This window comes from Boleophthalmus pectinirostris, unplaced genomic scaffold (genome assembly GCF_026225935.1).
Source record: "Boleophthalmus pectinirostris isolate CB_2022bp ecotype Guang Dong unplaced genomic scaffold, ASM2622593v1 HiC_scaffold_8, whole genome shotgun sequence".
Taxonomy (NCBI): Eukaryota; Metazoa; Chordata; class Actinopteri; order Gobiiformes; family Gobiidae; genus Boleophthalmus; species Boleophthalmus pectinirostris.
In genome coordinates this window covers 2349775-2374220 of record NW_026571515.1, presented here as the reverse complement: position 1 = coordinate 2374220, position 24446 = coordinate 2349775, and the positions used below count along the sequence as shown (strand labels likewise).

Here is a 24446-nt window from a genome sequence, read left to right as displayed (position 1 = left end):
AGACGTGATTTGACGACCTCGAGAAATGGCTCGGTTTTTCACATGTAAACAGAGGCTGCGATCGGTCGGGGCCACTACAACCGACACCAGACTGACCAATAGGATTCAAGGATATGTTTTCGCCGATGTTTTCCGAAGTTAATCGAAGTAGTGACGATGACCTCACACCCTGTACAGGTCAACAGGCCCAACTAACAAACACAAACTGTAAACAAGTGTGTGTGTTAGTTTCAGAGTAGTTTCAGTGTAGTTAGCTCCTCCCTGCAGACAGATATAAGGAAGTGTCACCAGCGTCTGACCAGAACTGAAGAAGCAGCTTGGACGAGCTGAGAAACGTCTTCAACCAAACTAACTTTTGTCCAGTCGACAAACTGAATTTTCTCCTCGTAGACGTAGATGCAAAACCTTAATTTTCCCAAAATCTCCTCCCAGGACTTTTAAAATTATAATATTATACACTTTGGATCAGTGGACAAACTTTGAAAAACACTGAATAAACAAAGCAAAAAAACTTTATTAATAGAAACAACGAACAAAGAACCAACTTTTTTTTTTTTTACATTTTAAAATCTGTAACACAAGTTTACAATTCCTGAATTCTTACTTTGGTAACGTAACTCTAAGTTTCTTTTTTTTTTTTTTTTAAGGTGCATTGTGTATCTTTTTTGTTTGGGGGTTTGTCATTGATCAGCTGGGAATGTTCCACAGTGTGACTTTAAACAGCTCTACTTTACATTTTATCAATTACAGGTGGTTTTATCGCTCAAAAATACCTCGAAAAACAAACATTCTGACACAGATCTGACCTGGAAACTTGGTCTGATTTGGAAAAAGGTTTAATGCCGTAGTGTGGAACATTCCAAACCAAGCGACAACAACATCTACAGAGAGAAAAAGCGTTTGACCGACCAGAAAAGTGACACAATGCAGCTTTAAACACATCTGCTCTAAAGCAACAGCACCAACAACTTGGCCTTTTTGACCTGAGGCTCGACTCGGTGCAGGTCCAGAGGAAGTCCGGTCGTGGGAGGGCATCAGGTGTAGTTGACCCTGACGCAGAAGGCCTCCTCGGTTTTCTCCTGCAGGTCGTTCACGAACACCAGGATCTCCACAGCTGCAGGTCGCTGAGTCGGGGCGAAGCGCAGCCCGATGCTGTACGTGTCCCCGCCCCCAATCTGGAAAAACAAACAAAAACAATAAGAGGTTCATATTATTGTGTTTCTGTTCTTCTCTCACTGTCAGGAAACACTCTGTTCCACCTGGTGATGTCATGTGGTGATACAAGAAAAACTCCACTGTGTTTTTAAACTCCACACATCATCACTAGAATCATTTTAGGCTAGGATTAAACCAGGTCTAAACCAGGTCTAAACCAGGTCTAAACCAGGTCTAAACCAGGTAAACCAGGTCTAAACCAGGTCTAAACCAGGTAAACCAGGTAAACCAGGATAAACCAGGTCTAAACCAGGACCAGGTAAACCAGGTCTAAACCAGGTCTAAACCAGGTCTAAACCAGGTCTAAACCAGTAAAACCAGGATTAAACCAGGTCTAAACCAGGACTAAACCAGGATAAACCAGGTAAACCAGGTCTAAAACCAGGTCTAAAACCAGGACTAAACCAGGAAAACCAGGACTAAACCAGGACTAAACCACTAAAGGACTAAACCAGGACTAAACCAGGTCTAAAACCAGGACTAAAACCAGGATTTAATCCAGGTTTAAAAAAAACCAGGACTAAACCAGGTCTAAACCAGGACTAAAACCAGGACTAAAACCAGGACTAAACCAGGACTAAACCAGGACTAAAACCAGGTCTAAACCAGGTCTAAACCAGGACTAAAACAGGATTTAACCAGGTCTAAAACCAGGACTAAAACCAGGTCTAAAACCAAGACTAAACCAGGACTAAAACCAAGACTAAACCAGGTCTAAACCAGGACTAAAACCAGGTCTAAACCAGGGCTAAACCAGGACTAAACCAGGAATAAACCAGGACTAAACCAGGACTAAAACAGGACTAAACCAGGACTAAACCAGGACTAAACCAGGACTAAACCAGGACTAAAACCAGGACTCTAAAACCAGGACTAAAACCAGGTCTAAACCAGGACTAAAACCAGGACTAAACCAGGACTAAAACCATCTGGACAACTTTTTGCACATTAAAAAAAAAAGTTTAATTTCGAGCTTTAGCTACAAAAGTGTTAAATATCAAGTCTGTAAATAAACTAAAAATCTCCTTATTGCCTCAAAATAAAAACAAAAAAAAAAGTACAATGTCCCCATGACTTGACTGGTGCAGGTCGTGGAAACAGCTGGAGTCAGGTCCAGGACGCAGAGACACTTCACTTCTGCATTTCCATGAGGTTTATTACATTTGGATTTGGACATTTGGACTCAAACCTGAAAATAAAAATAGTGGTCGTAAAAAATAGTAATTTTTTTTCATTTATTTGACAAATCTCTGCACTTTGAGCGACTTTTTCAATTGTTCTGAACTCAGACGCTCAGAGCATCGACCGTTTTGACTCACTACACTCTTTGGCAAAGTTTGGACCAATCAAAATGGACGGAGCGACTGAGTTTGGCTTTTCTAAAGGGACGTTCACACCAAAGCCTCAAAAAACACCTTGACGTCTCTATTTGGAGCCTTTGCATTTGAGTTTAGACGCTCCTGACACTGTGGAAGAACGGGAGAAAAACACTTGATGCGTCGCCCTGGAAACAAGAGCCCAGTCCCGGTCTTTTCCCGAAACAACGTCAGACCAAAGTGAGAGACTTTAGTGTTTTTATAACGTAAAAACATCAGAGGAGGAGATCAGGTCGACGACTGGGACGTGTTTATATTTATACTCCACTAACGACACTGGATCAGTCCTGGTTTAGTCCCGGTCTAATACCGGTCTGGTCCCGGTCTAGTCCCAGTCTAGTCCCGGTCTAGTCCTGGTCTAGTCCCTGGTCTAATCACAGTCTATTCCCGGTTTAGTCCCAGTCTAATACTGGTCTAGTCCCGGTCTAATCACCGTCTAGTCCCAGTCTAGTCCCGGTCTATTCCCGGTCTAGTCCTGGTTTAGTCCCGGTTAGTCCCAGTCTAGTCCCGGTCTAGTCCCGGTCTAGTCCTGGTCTAGTCCCGGTCTAATACCAGTCTGGTCCCGGTCTAGTTCCGGTCTAGTCCCGGTCTAATCACGGTTTAGTCCCGGTCTAGTCCCAGTCTAGTCCCCGTCTATTCCCGGTTTAGTCCCAGTCTAATACTGGTCTAGTCCCGGTCTAATCACGGTCTAGTCCCAGTCTAGTCCCAGTCTATTCCCGGTCTAGTCCTGGTTTAGTCCCGGTCTAGTCCCAGTCTAGTCCTGGTCTAGTCCCCGGTCTAATCACAGTCTAATCATGGTTTAGTCCCAGTCTAGTCCCGGTCTAGTCCTGGTCTAGTCCCGGTCTAATTCCAGTCTGGTCCCGGTCTAGTTCCGGTCTAGTCCCGGTCTAATCACGGTTTAGTCCCGGTCTAGTCCCAGTCTAGTCCCCGTCTATTCCTGGTCTATTCCCGGTCTAGTCCCGGTCTAATACCAGTCTGGTCCCGGTCTAGTCTAGTCCCAGTCTAGTCCTGGTCCTCTAGTCCTGGTCTATTCCCGGTCTAGTCCTGGTTTAGTCCTGGTTTAGTCCCGGTCTAGTCTCGGTCTAGTCCTGGTTTAGTCCTGGTTCAGTCCTGGTTTAGTCCTGGTTTAGTCCTCGGTGATTGTGGTGTATATATTTATTCTCCGCTCATGTTTGTGGTTCTGGTTCTGGGGTTTTTCTTCCTGATAATAACGTCGCTGCATCACTGGATACTCGTCCCTGATTGGTCGACGCGGCGCATCTGACGTGAAAAGTTCATCATTTTCAACTTTTTGACGCTGCCAGATTCGCGCCGCAAAACCGCAGGACGCTCAAGTCGCTCGTCCACATCGACTTTACATAGAAACTGGACACTTTGACGCTTTAGTGTGAACGACCCTTAACTTTTACGGTTGGAAATTTATGCACGGTTCTATAAAACATATTCCCGTATTTTGTGTGGAAGAGTTTTAAGGTCACACCTACAGAGTTTAATTTTTTTTTTTAAACTTTGTTTCCAGACTTCAACGTTTTGGGAGAAATTCTCTATAATTGCTGCAGACGACCTTTGTGAGACGTGTTTTATTTCAGCTGTTTTTTTGTTTTTTTTGACAAATCACAGCACAGAAAATCAAAAAAGTTCCACACTGTCAAATTGGCGTTTGTTTATCAAATGAGTCCTAAAAGCTCCAGCTGTGAACGAGCGTCTGACTCGCTGCCAGACACTGTTTACCTGTTGGTTCGAATAAACTCGCTGTGAACCTGGAAACAAAGGCTGGACCAGACTTCAGAGGAAACGAGACAAAGACGAACCCAAAACACATCTCCACGTTTCTCTGTGATTCTCAACCCTCACTGACATTTACCTTTGAACACAACAGACTTTTGCTGCGTGATTTTGGCAACCGCCTCTGTAAATATAATTATAGTTTGTGAAGGATTTTTAAAACTCAAATAAAATAATGGTGTTTGACCTTTTGCATTACATATTATTATTATTAATTTTTTAATGATTTCATGCTATATTCATGCATTATATAAGCATTAAAAAAGAAGAGCTGTAAGTTTTGGCGTTTTAGTTTAGTTAGTAGTTGTAAAACACCGTGACGTGCATCGGAGAGATGTTCCTTAAAAATGCAGAATGCACTATTTAATGCTCTGTTACCACGGCGACAAAATGAGGCTTTGTTTACATGATGACGGTCTGAACAGAAGACGCAAAAGCGGCGTCGCGTCTTCACTTTTTATTCTGCGTTTAGTCGAGTGTTTTCAGGAGTAAATCTGCTGCACACTGGTGACGCAAAAGTGTGTGGAACAGGCGAGTTTCATTGTTGACAAAAGCGTGCGTTGCATGCTGGGAATTATTTTGGTCGGCGGCAAGAAACACTAATTCAACATGACGGACGGAGTGAGAAAGAACATAAAGGGATTTGACCAGAAATTGGTCATAAACATCACCCTCACCCTTTTGACAGAGCTGGACCAAACCAAATTCTGGAGAAAATCACTTGGGCGACATCCACAATGACTTGGTGGAAACTCCTGGGCCATTCACAGCAGAAAAGATGAAAACCTCCAAGAGTCTGGATGTGTTGTTGAACTTGTTGAGTCCACGGTTTGTTAGGATCTTCTACGTTTGCTCTGCGGATGTTTGAAAGTCGTTTAATTCACCGTTAACGGTTCTTTTCACTCAGAATACGAAAAAGACATTTTCCTTCTTCCGTGCTTCTATTTGTGCATCTGATAATGCAGCAGGAATTTACCATTATCGGGGAGAAATACGCGAGGTTACACACTGTGTTTGACGCTACCGTGTTTCTTGCCTCCGACCAAAATATTTCCCAGCAGCAACGCGGGCTTTTAATAACAATGACATCAGCTGAAACTCGCCTATTGGATTGTGCGTGTTTGTACTTAAAGCAAAAGTGGCGGGGCTCTATTAAAAACTTAGGCAAGATCGAGATTCCAAGTGCAGGTGGTTTATTGTACCAGTGTCCAAAGTGCAAAAATCCCAAAACAGTGCAAAATATTTACAGTGAGCAAAACAGTCCAAAAAGTATTTACAGCGAAGAAACAGGGTCGAGTTCAGCGTTAACTGTCCCCTTTAAGATTCTGTACAGCACACGGACGTTACCTGCTCTGTAACCGGTGGCAGACTGATTAACAGCCAGGAACGGCTCCCCTTTAAACCACCTGACTCCTCCCACTGAGCAACACATCAAAATCATTCTAGAGACAAACCATTTCACAATAAACCTACCTTGTCTATGCTACGTTGAGCACAGTAATAATATACATTTAATGTCAAAAATAATACCTGAAAAACTTAAAGAAAATCGTATTACATAACGCGCGTCACATGGTCAGCACCACGGCGCCTATTTCAACCAACAGGAAATGGAGGCTCGGTTTGGCAGAGGCGCCGCGTCGGAGGAGAGAGAGACGACGTCATCGCACAGGTAAGAGACAAGTATGAAATAAACTACTCTAACGCGCTCAAGTGTGCAGCCTGCGAATTAGTAACGGAGGAAAGAGGGGAGCAGTAGAGGTGACATCGGGCCTAAAAAATCCAGCCCGACCCGACCCGGCCCGCGGGTATTAAAACCCGACCTGGCCCGAGCCCGACCAATTAACTTGATTTGCAGGCCCGAGCCCGAAGCAAACACGAAATGTCATATTTTATTTTTTGAAACAAATGATAATATAGATGTTTGACGATCATCACTTTTGCCAGTACAGCTGTTTAAATGCCTGCTCAGCGTCGAGGTGCCAGTCTTTTTGCTCTCGTATGAAAGCAAAGCGCCACATTGACGACATTCAGCGAAGCCAACGCAAGTTTCTGTAGCATTTTCAACAATCAATTTGAAGCTTTTCCACACCTCACTCTTACCGGTGCGTGTTTGTCTTTTCAGTTCTCCTGCCTTTAGTTTAACTTCTTGCTCCTCCATATTGGGGACACCAGGTCAAAATAGATGCAGACTTGCGGAGGGGAAGATGATTAAATGAAGAGGGGGCGTTCACGTGCGCAGAGCTCTGGCTCTGCGGATCCTGTTTAGTAGTTAAATAGCAATTACATTACATTACTTCTCTGTTTTATCCATATTATTTATTTTATAACAAGTATTCCTTAGTTTAGTATCCACACATCGTTTTAGCATACATTTTATAAACATATATTTATTTGAAGCCCGAGCCCGACCCGACCCGAAGTAATGATTGACATTTTAGAACCGAATTTCGGGTCGGGCTTGGGCTCGGTCTTAAGATCTTACCTCTAGGGAGAAGGCGATAATAGTGAATACGGCGCGAATGAATGAAACAGCGGGGAAACGGGGAGTGAACTGGTGTGTGCGGGACGACTCAGCGTGTGTGCGCGGGTACGTCACTGCAGACCGCGGTTACGTGTAGGGGGAAAACGCCACCGAAAATCATAGACGGACTGACTCCATCACAAGCAACAAGAGCGTCTTTGGACACACAGAAGTTTTCACGTCGCACATTTTCATCAGCTCCTCCTTCCACAAAGTCGTCCCACCGTCCACTGCTTCTCCAGGTCTCGTCCAGATCCGTTCTGACTCGACTGCGACGACCTGGTGTGTCCAGAATTTGACAGAAGTGATTGCAGATTCTTCTCTGTTCACTAATAGTGTCTCTGCTGATTCTCCACATTTGTTGTTTTGCCTCCTGTAAGTTTAGTATGAAGGTCCGACGCATGGAAATGATCCACACGTTTGTTTCATTTGCGTTGTAGCTTTTCGTTTGTCAAAAACAGGTGAATTGTTACAAACGTTTCAAATGAAGCCGTTGTATTTTTCAGGTTTTTCAGACGGTAAAACCACTGCGCTCCTTTAAACGACGTCGCCGGCAGAGAGCGATGCCCCCTCCGCTCACATCTTTACCCCGTCATAATTCTCCGCGCCGCTGTTCGCTCAAAGCCTCCGCGTCTCTTTGTATTTTCCAGTAATAGCCTCCAAAGGAAACAGGGATCAATTTAAAGGACTTATGCAGTAATCTTCCCCAAAAGCCAGGCGGTATCGATCGGCCGCGGTCCGCTCCTGACAGCTCTGTGGATCACCGGCGGGAGCTGCTCAGCCAGGAGAGCGAGCGCATTTAGCTAAAGTACCCACCGGGGAAGAGCTGGGAGCGGAGGAGCAGCATTTATACGACAAAAGCTGCAGTCACGTTTATTGTACAGAGACGTCTGGATATCGATGCATCATTATTAGACTCTTCTGTCACTCAGTTTTACAGAACACACAGATCTGGAACGGATTTAAACTTCTCACATAAAAGTTTCTGTCGTTCAAACTTTATTTTCACTGAAGGCGTCAAAACTTTAAGTAACACGCTTGAAATGAAGCAAACTCAAGACGACTTTTAAATGAAAAACAAACAAAAAAAGAATGTCCACAAAGGATGTAACGATATCCAAATCTCTCGATACGATATTATCACGATATTCATGTCACGGTGCGATATTTATTGGGATATTTTGGAGAGATTAATATAATTGCAGATAGGACTCTTTTTTTTTTTTTGCTTTTAAAACACTCTGACAATAATTTGGTGTGAATTATTTACATCATAATTCAATAATTTAAAGGTTGTATGGAGGATTTTTTTATTTGTTTCAAATTGTCAATGAAAGTTTAAAACACCATTACAGAGACGCAGCAGCCTTGTAATTATGATGACCAAAAAAAAAAACAAAGAAAATCTATCAACTGTGGACGTGTTGAGGCCAGATAAACATCAGCCAATAGAAAACGAGGCTGCCTCATTTTCTATTGGCTGTCAGGTTGTCAATCAAACTCCCTACGTTTCTAAGGTAACTATGCAGTGGTTCTTAGAGGCTTTTTCTAATTGTGGCTCTCTCGCAGTTCAAATAAAGTTTGTTGCGACGTCGGACGAGAATCGACGACCAGTTCGCCGCAAAAGAAAGTCTGTTTTTGAGGTCGCTGAAAGAAGAAGAGAAGGAGAAAAGGAGCAAAGACAAACTGAGGTGATTCTTGGAGATTCCTTTCAATGACTGTGCGACTGAAGCAGACAAAGGGTCTAAAAACTGAGGTGTCGGTCTCTAAATTATTTCTAGAGGGACCTGTGGAGGAGGAAGGTGGTGTCACGCATGCACTACATTTGAAAAAGGACTGTCGCTGGATTTCTCTTTCCTTAAAAAAAAATCCTCTATACAACCTTTAAGTTAAAAACATACATCATCATGTTGTCGGCGCTGAAATGAATCACGGGAAATGTAGTTTCCGATGGTTATAAGCTGTTGCTACTATAAAAGAATGCGTTTAATCAAAGGAACTTGTAATTCGATATATTGTGACAGCCCACGGTGTTATTGTGAGACTTTTGACGATATGATATCACGATATTTCGGTTATTGTTACATTCATATATGTCCACCCCTTTGCTTTGAACATTGGTTTTGTCATGTAGAAACAGAGGGAGGACCCAAAATGCAGGACTGCTTTAAAGTATTTAATAACAAATCCATAAATCCAAAAAATCCAAAACTCTAAATAACTAAACTAAACTGCCATGACACGAGACAAGATGAAACTCTGACAGTGACAATGGACCAACAAAGGGCAGAGGAGAACACAGGGTATAAATGCACACAGATGAACACAGGTGAAACACATCAGTTCAAGCACATCAAGACAGGAATTAAAACTCAAAACTACAAGCAGACACGACAATTGTCAAAATAAAACACCAAAATGAGCAAATACAACCACTACAAACACGAACCATGACAGGTTTGCTCTTTAGGTTTGATTTTGCTCTTTAGACATTTCTTGACTCTTCTTCTTGACTGGACTTTTCATCATGATCCTCCTTATTTAGAGAAGGCGAAGTGCGGCTCAGTCGATAAAGCAAACGATGGATACTTTGAGCATTTGAATATGAAATATAAAAAATATATTTAGTACAAAATCCCACATTTCTTGCTCTCTCAAAACATTGACTACGTCCACATTTCTGACGGACAGTGGTAAGGTACGTCCTCTACATTTGACCAGTGATGGGAACGGCGTTTTTTCAGTAACGGAAAATCTAACTAATTATTTTTTTTATTGTTACAACGCTGTTACCGTTACAAACACGCCATTACTGCACGTTACTTAAACTACTCATTCGACCCTGCTCACACAGACACAGGAGCTGCAGGTGTGTGTGAGTTTCTCTTTAGTGTCGGGGGAGTTCGAGATAACCGTCTGAGTAATGGTGATTGGCTCAGGCAGAGTGAGGTGCACTCACAATAGAACTTTAGAACCATCGCCCCTGAAGCGCCGTACGTTTGTCCAGTGTGAGTGCAATCGAACTTTGGGACTTTGGCCCAGTTAGAGGAGGTGAACCAAAGCACAACACGAAGCTCACGTACGAGCACACGCATGACTTTAATATACGAGCCCTGTCTGTGTGCAGTGAAGAAAGTCGCTCTAAAACACAGAGTGAATCTGCGTTCACCTTCAATCAGGACTGTGACAAAGACAAAAGTTTTGCAGCATTGTCTTCGGCTGTCCTCACTCTTCCTCCTGTTCTCATCTCCGGCCGTTATTATCTCCATAAACTCACGGAGGAGTGTTTCAGGACTCACATCTGTCTCACTATTTAATAGATGTTTCTGCTCCTGGACTTATTAACAGCGCCGCATGATGATGTCATCGGCTGTGGCTCGGTTAGGTTGTGCAAGTGTGAGGGCAGAACATAGGACCTACAGCAATCGGCACGGTTCTAAAGTCGTAGTGTAAGTGCGACATTGACACAACTACAACTGAACCTTGAACCTTCACACTAGTTCGTATTCGAGGCGTTTTGGTTGTGGGTGCAGTGTTCATTCACATTAATCCGATTGAAAACGGCTCCAGAGACGGAACGATCTGGTGCCTCCAACTCCCACGAATTCATGTTCGTACAGGTCTGATCCGGCACCGTGTGGACTCCTGAAAACACTGATACTCTGATGTAAGTCTGTGCACCGCCAAGTCATTCACCGACAAAACACTAAGAGACAGAATATCTGTTCACTCATATAAACGTGTGTTTGTGTGTACGACCTGCAGACGTATAACCTCTGAAAAGTTTCACATGAACCATCTCCAACACGACAGAAACACAGAACAGACTCACCATCAGCAGAACACCCCTCTGTCACAGAAAGAACACTCATATTCCACTGAGTCACTGTGTCCTTTAGTCCGACAGAAGCTGAACCGCATCAGCGACACAATAGCACTTAGTTTATGCAAAATGAGTCATGTGGTTTCTGTAAAACGTAAACAAATATGCTCAAAACTGTGTGGATAGGGAAGACTTGCGGACACAAAAAACGACGTGTGTGGATGCAAATCGTTTCAGATACGGTGATATGTGGATTCGTTTCAGTGTAAACGTAGTCTAATACAACTAATACAAATTTTGATTAACTAAGACTTCATCAACCTATATTATAGACACGATAGGGGTGTACAAATATATCAAAATATCGATATATCGTATTGTTTAATGTTATGATACAGTATGGATATTGTGGGCTGCTGTACTGATTTATTACCAGGAGTATTTTTTGGTTTATTTTACTAAATGATTTTGTTACACAGCAACAGTTTTGTTGTTTATTCAGAGGGACACATTTGACATTTTCACTGTTTTGATGATTGAAATGTTTGTTTCATTTTACACATTTCATTTTTTTGCACAAGAAGTGATTTAACAAAGTTTTTTAGCATCACAGACATGATTTAGACTTAATTTTTTATTGAACTGTATCAAATCGATTCGAAATACCGTATTTTCCAGGTCATTAGTCGCGCTCTTAAGCCTCTAAACGCATCAAAAAACGACCGCGCGCCACAATCCAGAGCGCCCCATACACGAATCGACTCGGGTGTCCCAGTACGACTTCAGTAAACTATAAAGCCACAAACACGCACGGAGCAGACAGCGACCGCACAGCGAAACACACCCACAGACACACTCATCACGGAACGGAACGGAGGAACAAACCGAAAAAACGACGAGTCCAATGTGCCGCTTCTAGACACGACTGAACAACTGAGTCACTGCGAACACGCCAACAATCCGCTGGTCCCAGACACACCCTCCCTACACGCCACAACTGAACAAAGCCCAGAGTCACCGTGAACGAACAAACAAACAAAACCACTCACCCATCACACTGTTGGGTTTCATTTAAAGTCCCACGAGGTTTATTTGTGAAAAAAGTTTGAAAATAGACCATTTAATGACAGTGCGTCTTATAATCCAGAGCGACTAATAGCCCGGAAAATATGGTAACATAATTAGTCGACTTATACAAATTTTGATTAACTTCATCGAGACTTCATCGACCTATATTATATATACTCGATAGGGATGTGCAAAAATATGGAAATATATCGAAATATCGTATCATTTAAAGTTGATGCTGATGTTGAAGTTGATGATACAGTATCGATATCATGGGCTGCTGTTTCGATATATATCACCAAGAGTATTTTTTTGGTATATTTTACTAAAATATTTAGTTACAGCTAGAGTTTTGTTGTTTTTTCAGAGGAAGAAAACTCGTTTATTTGACACATTTGACATTTTCACTGTTTTGATGATTAAAATGTTTGTGTTTCATATGAACTTTGCACAAGACGTGGTTTAACAAAGACTTTTAGTATCACAAACAAGTTTTAGATTTTATTTTTATAGAACCGTATCGAATCTATTTGAAATATATCGTATCAAACTGAAAGTGAACTGTATCGAGGTGCGTATCGTAACGCGGCCTATACAGGCGAGTTTCATTGTTGACAAAAGCGCTCGTTGCTGCTGGGAATTATTTTGGTCGGCACCAAGTGTGGGTTTTCGGAAGATTCGGTGCGTGTCCTAGAAAGAAGCACAAAAGATGGAAGGGTCCGAGAAACAGGCCACTTTATTTCGTCATTTTCCATTGAGAGGGATTCAGTGTTGATTACCAAGTACAACCGTCACCCCGGAACGACGCCTCTGCCCAACTCACAATGAGAAGGAGCTTTATACCACACATCTGACAAAACATTAACTTGTTGATTTAGCATATACAGCAAGAAAATGAACAATAAGGCTGACCCGGTGCACTTTATCATGGGTGGGTACATGCCACGGGGTCCACATACATCATTTTTCTGCTTTGTGGCGTCTCAAAGTACAGAAAAACATGTCTTTTATAGAACTACAGGTAGTCATACGTGTTTTTCACCCTGTTGTCATTCCAAGGTACAAAATATTGGGTGAATCAGCATGATCAACACATGATATTTCCCACACAAGAAACACTAATTCAACATGACGGACGGAGCGAGAAAGCACGTAAAGGGTATTGATCCCGGTTATTTATCCAGTCTAACGGCAGAGGACCCAAGACCATTTGACCAGAAATTGGTCGTAAGCATCGACGGACGACAAATCACCCTTTTCAACCCCGACAGAGCCTGGACCAAACCAAACTTCTGGTCAGAATCTCCAACTACCTGGACAAATATTCACTTGGGCGACATCCACAATGACTTGGTGGAAACTCCTGGGCCATTCACAGCAGAAAAGATGAAAACCTCCAAGAGTCTGGATGTGTTGTTGAACTTGTTGGAGTCCACGGTTTGTTAGGATCTTCTACGTTTGCTCTGCGAATGTTTGAAAGTCGTTTAATTCACCGTTAGTGGTTCTTTTCACTCAGAATACGAGAAAGACATTTTCCTTTTTACGTGCTTCTATTTGTGCATCCGATAATGCAGCAGGAATTTACCATCGGAGAGAAATACGTGAGGTTACACACTGTGTTTGACGCTACCGTGTTTCTTGCCTCCGACCAAAATATTTCCCAGCAGCAACGCGGGCTTTTAATAACAATGACATCAGCTCAAACTCGCCTGTTATATCGAGGTCTGTATCGTATCGGCAGCTTCTTAATGATCCCCAGCTGAACTTTAAGGCACCGGTGAAAGTCCTGACTCCGTCTAAAGAAGTGAAAAGTCCAAGTCCCAGGTCCAGACGGTGCACTTTCTCTCTCCACCTGCCTCCGTCTCCCCGTGTCTCCCTGACGAATCGAGCTTCATGAATAGTTTACGCGTCCGTGGCGTCGCGTCGTTGCGGAGCTCGTTTGGCGGCCGGGGCTCTCCATTAGCCCGGATGCCCTCGCGCTCACACCCGGCGCTGATAGTCTGTCTGAGGGCGGGCGCGGGTGACTGAAGGAGCTATTACAGAGAGGAGAGGAGAGAGGAGAGAGGAGAGGTGGAGAGGAGACAGGACAATAAAACACCAGCGCTAATGGCCCCTGGATGGTTCTCTGGAGCACACAGACTCTGGGGACGGGGGGGAGGACGGGGACATTACGGACGTGTGATGGAGGAGTGAGCGGCCGAACACGGAGAGGTGCTCAGAAGTGAAGCATGTGGTTTCGGGGAGGACGGGAAAATGGGGGAATTTATTTTACTGTGAAAATAAAGGAGAAAAAAAATGGCGCAATTGAGCTTCTCATTTTGGGGCCAGTGACTAAAACCGGTTTGTTATAAAGCACAAAAGTCGTTCTGAAATGTGCAGCGGCGGAAGTACAAATGTAAAAGTGCCGTGTTTGAGGACATTTTTAGGTTCGCGCTGACGAGTCCGAGTCCGACCCGAGTCTGAACATTAATTTCCGGGAGCTGTGTGTGTGTGTGTGTGTTTGTGTGTATTTCTGATTCGAGGTCGTGGTTCTCGACCGGAAAAAGGCGTCTTGTCGTCTCCGGGCGGGTGGAGAGTCTCTGCCTCAAGTGGAGGAGTTCAAGTACCGTATTTTCCGGGTCATTAGTCGCGCTCTTAAGCCTCTAAACGCATCAAAAAACGACCGCGCGCCACAATCCAGAGCCCCCCATACACGAATCGTGTCCCAGTACGACTTCAGTAAACTACAAAGTCGCAAACACACACGGAACAGACAGCGACCGCACAGCGAAACACACCCACAGACACACTCATCACTCCACGCCGACGAGGAATGGAACAGAGGAACGAACCGAAAAAACGGTGTGTGTGTTTGTTTGTTGGTGTGTGTGTGTGATTGTGTGTCAATGTGTGTGTCAGTGTGTGTGTTTGTGTGTGTGTGTGTGTGTTTGTGCGTCAGTGTGTGTGTGTGTGTGTCTGTGTGTGTGTGTTGTGTGTGTTGTTGGTGTGTGTGTGTGTGTGTGTGTGTGTGATTGTGCGTCAGTGTGTGTGTGTGTGTGATTGTGTGACAGTGCGTGTGTGTGTGTGTGTGTGTGTGGTGATTGTGCGTACAGTGTGTGTGTGTGTGTGTGTGTGTGTGAGTGTGTGCGTCAGTTGTGTGTGTGTGATGTGTGTCAGTGTGTGTGTGTGGTGTTTCGGACCTGGAAGTGTTCCTCTCTGAACTGCAGCAGGTGTGTGTGTCGTGTGTGTGTGTTTGTTTGTTGGGTGAGTGTGTGTGACGTGTGCGTGTGTGTGATTGTGGTCAGTGTGTGTGTGTGGTGTGTGTGATTGTGCGTCAGTGTGTGTGTGTGTGTTGTGTGTGTGTGTGTGTGATTGTCGTCAGTGTGTGTGTGTGTGTGTGTGTGTGTGTGATTGTGCGTCAGTGTGTGTGTGTGTGTGTGTGTGTGTCGGACCTGGAAGTGTTCCCTTGAACTGCAGAGCTGTGTGTGTGTGTGTGTGTGAGTGCTGTGTGTGTGTGTGTGTGTGTGTGTGTGTGTGTGAGTACGTCAGTGTGTGTGTGTGTGTGTGTGGTGTGTTGTCTGGTGGTGTGTCGTGATGTGGTGTCAGTGTGGTGTGTGTGTGGGAAGCCAGTGTGTGTGTGTGTGTGGTGGTGTGTGTGTGTGTGTGATGTGGTCAGTGTGTGTGTGTGTGTGTGTCCCTGGAAGTGTTCTTCTCTGAACTGCAGCAGGTGGGGGTGGTCTGATCGGAGCAGCAGGTGTGTGTGTCTGTGTGTGTGTTTGTTTGTTGGTGTGTGTGTGTGTGTGTGTGTGTGTGTGTGTGTGTGTGTGCGTGTGTGTGTGTGTGTGTGTGTTTCGGACCTGGAAGCGTTCCTCTCTGAACTGCAGCAGGTGGGGCTGGTCTGATCGGAGCAGCAGGGTTCGGGAGCTGCTGTAGGGGTTGGTGTAGCTGATCTTCCTGGAGCTTCCTCGACCTTCTCCCACCGGAACGTTCACCTCAAACGCCTGCACACACACACACACACACACACACACACGCACACACACACACAGCACACACACACACACACACACACACACACACACACACACACACACACACACACACACACACACACACACACACGCACACGCACACACACACACACAACACACACACACACACACACACAGTGGTGAGGTGGAACTACTTAGAGTCTTTACAGGGTCCATATGACACTATTCTCTGATCTAGGTTCTAATGTTGTTTCCTCATCACCCACAGACCTGCACGTTCACACGTTTAACACAAACCTGTCTGTAGTCTCTCTATTCCACCTTGTGATGTCATGATACATGATACGTAATATGTGATACATGATATGTGAAATGTCTGCAGACCTCGTGTTCAGTGTCTCGCTGTTTCCGGTCTAGAGTAAAACGACTAGTAGAGTGTGGATGGAAACAGACATGAGGAACTACTCCCACCTTTTTACTTTTAAAGAACGACTCAAACTGGATTCCCAGCACCGTTTTGTGGACAGGGGTCATTATTTGTGGAGGACAAATTGTGTGGATAATGTGGATGAGAAGCTACATGTTAAATTTACAACTTTTCGAGAGGTGAGGAATTCTCATTATTTCTCAGGAAGTCTCATTATTTTCGCTAAATTCTGAGTTTGTATCTTACACCTCTGTGTCCATCACTCCATCTGATGCTTTCTTCTATTACCCAGACTGGAGCCACCTAGTGCCTCCACTCAATTTCATTTCTCTCCAGTGACTATTTCAGGAATCAGGAAACATTAGACGGTTTGCAAGAACCTCAGAAGTTGTAGACTGAGCACAGACCAATCATCAGAGTCATGACGTGGTTGTCGTGGCGTCTGTCTGTGTCCCTTTTGTGGAACAACACAACAGTAAACAAAGCGTCGAGATGGACGTAGACGAAGACAGACATTCTGTGTTGGTGACGATTCTCCAGATCCCCGAGGATTTAAAACCGGAGACAAGAGAATGTTTGGTGAATTTGATCTCGGGGAAAGACGTTATTGTTCTTCTTCCTACAGGATTTGGAGCTTTACAAACGTCACGACCAAACAGCAGCGATTGGTTAAATAAAAAAAGTACCTGCCTACTGTTGAGTGAATGAATCCTAATGCTGTGAGGTCACACGGTTTCCACCAAGTGAAACCGGATGATGAATCAGGTTACTGTTCTATTGGCTGTTACGGTGGTTTGGTGGTTACGATCTGACAGAGCTGCTCAGAGTCTCACTGTGAGCCTGTAACGATAATCAATAAATCGATTAATCGTACGATAACTTTTAACGAGCTCGATAACTTTTCCAGCCACGATAAATTCTATTTGCAGCTTGTTTGTTTTCCTCGCTCTGTCTCGCTCGCTGTCGCTCTCAAAGAGATGAATGTTAGAAGTTTCTATCGCTCTGACTCGTCTCGTTTAATAATCGTAATGACGCTTGAACCAACGTGCGCCGTGTTTCTCAACAGAGCGGATGCGCTTGTAGCCTGCGCTTTCTACAGAAAGTGCACAAAACTGTTCATCTTCGTTCATCGCCAAAACAAGTCACGATGCCGAATCAACACTGGTGAGCGGGAAACGTCTCAACAGCCACATGTCAAATACAGCGAGCGCAAAAACAACGAGAAGAAATGTCTCAAACCCCAACAGCCGATATAAACCCAAACCCCAGCGACAGAACTAACCTAACGCCTGGGAGAACCCGAAATTCCGAAACCGAACCGACACGACACCAGACAGGACAGAGACTCCTTCATAGCGAAATAACATCCTGTGTCTCGGGTTCATACGAACTCACAGCAGCAGCCACAGAGACGAGACACAATATTCCAATGTAAATCAACGACTAAAATCACTTCTAAGGACAATTTTGTTACAGAGACTTAATAATCCATTTTATTTATTGCTTTGGTTGTGTTTGGTTCAACAGTGGTTTATTCAAGTGTGTTTTTGTGAACAAGTCCTCGCTGTAAATCAGACGTATTAGACTAGTCCTGTGTTAAGTCTGTTTTCTTTGGGCCTGTTGTTTTTGTTTGTCTTAAGGTTCGTTCACACCAAAGCGTCAAAGCGTCAAAGCGTCCAGTTTCTATGTAAAGTCGATGTGGAGCGTCCTGCGTTTTTGCGGCGCGAATCTGGCGTCGACGCGGCGAGTCTTGAGCGTTTTCACATCGACGCTCTAGACGCGCGTCCGAGGCGTCAGCGTCAAGAAGTTGAAAATGCTGAACTTTTAGTGTCAGATGCGCCGCGTCGACCAATCAGGGACGAGTATCCAGAGACGCAGCGACGTTATTATCAGGAAGAAAAACCCGAGAACCAGAACGACAAACATGAACGGAGAATAAATATATACACCACAATCACCGAGATGATCACCAGGACTAAACCAGGACCGAACCAGGACTAGACCAGGACTAAACCAGGACCGAACCAGGACTAGACCAGGACTAAACCAGGACTAAACCGAGACTAGACCGAGACTAGACCGGGACTAAACCAGGACCGAACCAGGACTAGACCAGGACTAAACCAGGACTAACCAACCAGGACTAAACCGAGACTAGACCGAGACTAGACCGGGACTAAACCAGGACTAAACCAGGACCGAACCAGGACTAGACCAGGACTAAGCCAGAACCAGACCAGGACTAGACCAGGACTAAACCAGAACCGAACCAGGACTAGACCAGGACTAAACCAGGACTAGACCGAGACTAGACCGGGACTAAACCAGGACTAGACCAGGAAAGGACCGAGACTAAACCTGGACTAGACCGGTACTAGACCGTGACTTAGACAGGGACTAGACCGGGACTAGACCAGGACTGATCCAGTGTCATTAGTGGAGTATAAATATAAACACACCGCAGTCGTCGAGTCGATTTCCTCCGCTGATGTTTTATGTCATAAAAACACTAAAGTCTCTCAGTCTGGTCTGACATTGTTTCGGGAAAAGACCGGGACCAGCCTCTTGTTTCCAGGACAACGGACGCGCGTCAAGTATTTTTCTCCCGTTCGTCCACGGCGTCAAACACGAGCGTCGGGGCGTCTAAACTCAAATGAAAAGGCTCCAAATAGAGACGTCAAGGCGTTTTTTGACGCTTTGATGTGAACGGCCCTTTACACTTCCTGTGTTAAATGTTCTTTGGAAAGTAAAGTTCATTGATCATTGAGAGGATGTATTTGCATTTTTATTTCGTGGTCATTATATTAGTTGAAATTGGTCTCAAAATGTCAATATTATCGTTTATCGCAACAAATTCTTGGTCAATTAATCATCCTGCAAAATGTGTTATCGTTACAGGCCAAACTGTGAGTGTGTTATTATTATTTTTATTACTGTCATGATGATGCTGATGATGATGATGATGATGCTGATGATGCTGATGATGATGCTGATGAGGGCGTTACCTTGGAGATGACGGGCCGGTGCACCTGGAGGCACAGGAGCCACCCGCCGACCAGACGCTTCTGCTCCACGTCCACGGCGCTCAAGAAGAAGAAACGCCTCCCCGACCTCCACGGCTGAACCTTCACCTGGACCTCCTGGACGGCGGCAGGAGGAAGCACGAAGACGCCCGCCGGCTCCACCTGACGCACGCACACACACAGAGACACACACACACACACACACAGAGACACACACACACACACACACACAGAACAGTCAAATTCAACAACACGACACACTTTCCTCACACGAAAATTATTTGACTCTGGATTGAAGTGTTGGGTTTTTCGTTTTTCTCCAGACAAATTTCACTAAAATCACGTCGACATCAGCGGCGGTGAAACGACATCGTTGCGGTTCCGGGTGTCGGGTCGGGCCGGAGGTGAAGCCCGTGTAGACCGTCGGGTGACCGCGGGCGAAAGGACCGACGCAGAACTCCACGCTCCACGAGACGAAGAGCCGACGCCCGATCGAACTTTGAGGAAACACTGATCCACCAACTCAGGAACTAGAGTCCAAGTCCTAGACCAAGATTAGACCTGGTTTTAGTCCTGGTTTTAGTCCTGATTTTGGTCCTGGTTGAGTTCAGTTTTAGACCTGGTTTAGTTCGGTTTTGGTACGTGTTTAGTCCTGGTTCAGTCCTGTTTTATTCTGTTTTAGTCCTGTTTTAGTCCTAGTTAAGTTTTAATCCTGGTTTAGTCCTGGTTTAGTCCTGGTTTAGTCCTGGTTTAGTCCTGGTTTAGTCCTGGTTTAGACCTGGTTTAGACCTGGTTTAGTCTTGATTTAGTCCTGGTTCAGTCCTAGTTTAGACCTGGTTTAGACCTGGTTTAGTCCTGGTTTAGTCCTGGTTTAGTCCTGGTTTAGACCTGGTTTAGTCCTAGGTTTAGTCCTAGTTTAGTCCTGGTTTAGTCCTAGTTTAGACCTGGTTTAGACCTGGTTTTGACCTAGTTTAGACCTAGTTTAGACCTAGTTTTAATCCTGGTTTAGTCCTGGTTTAGTCCTGGTTTAGTCCTGGTTTAGTCCTAGTTTAGTCCTGTTTAGTTTTAGAGTCCTGGTTTAGACCTGGTTTTAGACCTGGTTTAGTCCTGTTTAGTCCTGGTTTAGTCCTAGTTTAGACCTGGTTTAGACCTGGTTTTAGTCCTAGTTTTTTAGTCCTGGTTTTAGTCCTGGTTTAGACCTGGTTTAGTTAGACCTCCTGGTTTAGTCCTGGTTTAGTAGTTTAGTCCTGGTTTAGACCTGGTTTAGTCCTGGTTTAGTCCTGGTTTAGTCCTGGTTTAGTCCTGGTTTAGTTTTTAGTCCTGGTTTAGTCCTAACGGTGCTAAAACGTCAGAGTGAAACTGAAGTGTGACCTGCTCCTCACACTCACGAGAAGAAACGGAGAAGAGGAGGAGGAAGAGTGGAGGAAAGAGGAGGGAGGAAGGAAGAGGAGGAGGAGGAGGGAGGAGGAGGAGGAGGAGGGAGGAGGAGGAGAGGAGGTGAGGAGGAGGAGGAGGAGGAGGAGGAGGAGGAGGAGGAGGAGGAGAAGAGGAGAAGGAGGAGGAGGAGGAGGAGGAGAGGAGAGGAGGAGGAGGAGGAGGAGGAGGAGGAGGAAGAAGGGGGAGGAGGAGGAGGAGGAGGAGGAGGAGGAGGAGGAGAAGAGGAGGAGGAGGAGAGGAGGAGGAGGAGGGAGGAGGAGGAAGGAGGAAGAGGAAGAGGAAGAGGAGAGGAGGAGGAAGAGAGGAAGCAGAGAGAGAGGAAGAGGAGGAGAGGAGGGGGAAGAGGAGGAGGAGGAGGAGGAGGAAGGAGGAGAGAGAGGAGGAGGAGGAGGTGGAGGAGAGGAGGAGGAGAAGAGGAGGAAAGAGGAGGAAGGAGAGGAGGAGGTGGGCAGAGGAGGAGGAGGAGGAGGGAGGTGAGAGTTAGTGTGAGGTGAAGTCAGGCCAAATGTCGCACTAAAATCTTCCAGTTTTGTTACCGTGGAAACAGCTCCATACTTAATTTTGAAACAATGAGAAGAGACTGTAGTTTTTTAGACAAAAGAACATCAGTCCTCATGTCTAATGTCTAAAATTTTCTCAAATCACCAAATGAAAGAATCTCACATTTTAGCTCTTGAGTCGTTCCTGAGTTTTGGAACGTTGAAATTTTGGGGCCATGTTCCCTTTTTCTGAAGCCTTAATTTATAAACATGTTTGAGACCAGAACTTCAAAAAAAAAAATAAAGCGAGGAAACAGAAAATTTGTATTATTGTAAATTCTTGGTCATAGATTCTGAATCTGTTGTCAAATATTGAGTATATTTATTAAAGGAGGCGCTGTGGGACCCAAAATCTCACATTTGGTTGCTGCTCAGTTTTTAGTTTTTATTTTATTGTGGTCCAAGATCTGTTTACTCCAAGCAGATATTCACAAACTGTTGAACCTGAATATTTGAGAGAATGAACATTTCTGACAAGAATCTCACACTTTTCTGAGTTTTCATGTGGACGGTGGAGAGTCTCAGTCCAGGTTTGATCTTTTTGGCTCCTTCTTTGGAGCCTCGGTTCCTCGTGTGGCACAGTTAGATGTTGATACCATTTTTAGCAGAGAAACTTTGGCAGATTCTGATTAGTTACCTGGTTTATTTCTGGTTTTAGTCCTGGTTTATTTCTGGTTTTAGTCCTGGTTTAGTCCTGGTTTTAGTCCTGGTTTATTGGTTAGTTCTGGTTTAGTCCTGGTTGTAGTTGGTTTAGTCCTGTTTTAGTCCTGGTTTTAGTCCTGGTTGTTTTAGTCCTGGTTTTAGTCCTGGTTTAGTCTGGTTTAGTTTTAGTTCCTGGTTTAGTTAGTTCCTGGTTTAGTCCTGGTTTTAGTCCTGGTTTTAGTTCTGGTTTAGTCCTGGTTTAGTTCTGGTTTAGTCCTGGTTTAGTCCTGTTTAGTCCTGGTTTTAGTGGTTTAGTCCTGTTTAGTCCCTGGTTTTAGTCCTGGTTTAGTCTGGTTTTAGTTCTGGTTTAGTCCTGGTTTAGTCCTAGTTTTAGTTCTGGTTTAGTCCTGGTTTAGTCCTGGTTTAGTCCTGTTTTAGTCCTGGTTTAGTCCTGGTTTAGTCCTGGTTTTTAGTCCTGGTTTAGTCTGGTTTTAGTCCTGGTTTAGTCCTTTTAGTCCTGTTTAGTCCTGGTTTTAGTCCTGTTTTAGTTTAGGTTTAGTCTGGTTTAGTCCTGGTTTAGTCCTGGTTTAGTCCTGGTTTAGTCCTGTTTTAGTTCTGGTTTTAGTCCTGGTTTTAGTCCTGGTTTAGTCCTGGTTTAGTTTGGTTTAGTCCTGGTTTAGTCCTGGTTTTAGTCCTGGTAGTCCTGGTTTTAGTCCTGGTTTTAGTCCTGGTTTAGTCCTGGTTTTAGTCCTGGTTTAGTCCTGGTTTTAGTCCTGGTTTAGTCCTGGTTTAGTCCTGGTTTAGTCCTGGTTTAGTCCTGGTTTTAGTCCTGGTTTAGTCCTGGTTTTAGTCCTGGTTTAGACCTGGTTTACCCGTGGACCGGTACCAGGTCCGGGGCTTGGAGACCCCTGACCTGTATGTTTAAAGCCAGACCACGGAACATTTCAGGCAGTAACATCTCCATAGCGACAGGCGTGTTGCAAAGCTCCGGGTCTTTTTCAAACACCGAAGTGAAAAGAAGTGAAGAAGTGAAGAAGTGAAGAAGCGCGTGAGTCTGAGTCTCACGTCGGGGTTTTTGAGACGTTTTATCCTTAGACGCCGACACTTCTCGGCTCTGACACAAAGTGCAGCTTTTACCAAAACACCGTCGCTTCTGGAGGCTGGAGTTTAGAAACGGGACAGTGTCTGATTATGTCACAGAGTAAAACTAAAACAACACCGGCTCATGTCAAAAATCACACCGAACCCGGAGACACGGCAAAGACTGGAGGCTTAAAATACTTCACAGTTGTTTTTAACACAAAGCATGTTTTTTTTTTAACTGTTTGAAAGTTAATTCAACTTTCCTTAGTGTTAATTCAACTTTTACTAGTTTAAATCACTTTAGTGTGTAATTCAACTTTAGTGTGTTTTTTATTTTACTAGTTAATTTCAATTTTCTTTTAGTTTAATTTTCAACTTTGTTAATTCAACTGTTAATTCAACTTCTACCTAGTGTTAATTCAACTTCCTCTAGTGTTAATTCAAACTTTACTATGTGTTAATTCCTCTAATGTTAATTCAACTTCTTGTTAATCAACTTTCTAGTGTTAATTCAACTTCCTCTTAGTGTTAATTCAACTTCCTCTAGTGTTAATTCAACTTCCTTTGTGTTAATTCAACTGTGTTACAACTTCAGTGTTAATTCAACTTCCTCTAGTGTTAATTCAGCTTCCTCTAGTGTTAATTTACTTCCTCTAGTGTTAATTCAACTTCCTCTAGTGTTAATTCAACTTCCTCCTCCTCTAGTGTTAATTGTTTGTAATGTGGTGTGTTGTGTTTAATGTGTGTGTGTTGTGTTGTGTGTGTTGTGTGTGTGTGTGTTGTGTGTGTTGTGTTGTGTGTATGTTGTTGTGTGTGTGAGTTGTGTGTTGTGTGTTTGTGTGTTGTGTTGTTGTGTGTGTGTGTGTTGTGTGTGTGTGTGTGTGTGTTGTTGTGTGTGTGTGTGTTGTGTGTGTGTGTGTGTGTTGTGTGTGTTGTGTGTGTGTGTGTGTGTGTGTTGTGTGTGTGTGTGTGTGTGTGTGTGTGTGTGTGTGTGTGTGTGTGTGTGTGTGTGTGTGTGTGTGTGTGTTGTGTGTGTGTGTGTGTGTGTGTGTGTGTGTGTGGTGTGTGTTGTGTGTGTGTGTGTGTGTGTGTTGTGTTGTGTGTGTTGTGTGTGTGTGTGTGTGTGTGTGTGTTGTGTGTGTGTGTGTGTGTGTGTGTGTGTGTGTGTGTGTGTGTGTGTGTGTGTGTGTGTGTGTGTGTGTGTGGTGTGTGTGTGTGTGTGTGTTGTGTGTGTGTGTGTGTGTGTGTGTGTGTGTGTGTGTGTGTGTGTGTGTGTGTGTGTGTGTGTGTGTGTGTGTGTCTGTGTGTGTGTGTGTGTGTGTGTGTGTGTGTGTGTGTGTGTGTGTGTGTGTGTTGTGTGTGTGTGTTGTGTGTGTGTGTGTGTGTGTGTGTGTGTGTGTGTGTGTGTGTGTGTGTGTGTGTGTGTGTGTGTGTGTGTGTGTGTGTGTGTGTGTGTGTTTGTGTCTGTGTGTGTTGTAGTGTGTGTGTGTGTGTGTGTTGTGTGTGTGTTGTGTGTGTGTGCTGTGTGTGTGT

At 44.4% G+C, this 24446-nt stretch overlaps 1 protein-coding gene across 1 annotated transcript in view; it reads right to left on the bottom strand.

Moving 5' to 3' along the window:
- Positions 1-494: 494 nt before the first annotated feature.
- The window catches only part of nphp4 (nephronophthisis 4), a 217768-nt gene continuing 193816 nt past the window's right edge, over positions 495-24446 (bottom strand). The window contains exons 17-19 of the mRNA XM_055165588.1: positions 19195-19374; positions 15628-15771; positions 495-1175 (exon numbers count right to left, since the gene is read on the bottom strand). Of these exons, the coding sequence (XP_055021563.1) occupies positions 1035-1175; positions 15628-15771; positions 19195-19374 (465 nt within the window). The 3' untranslated portion in view covers positions 495-1034. The remainder of the gene's footprint in view (positions 1176-15627; positions 15772-19194; positions 19375-24446) is intronic.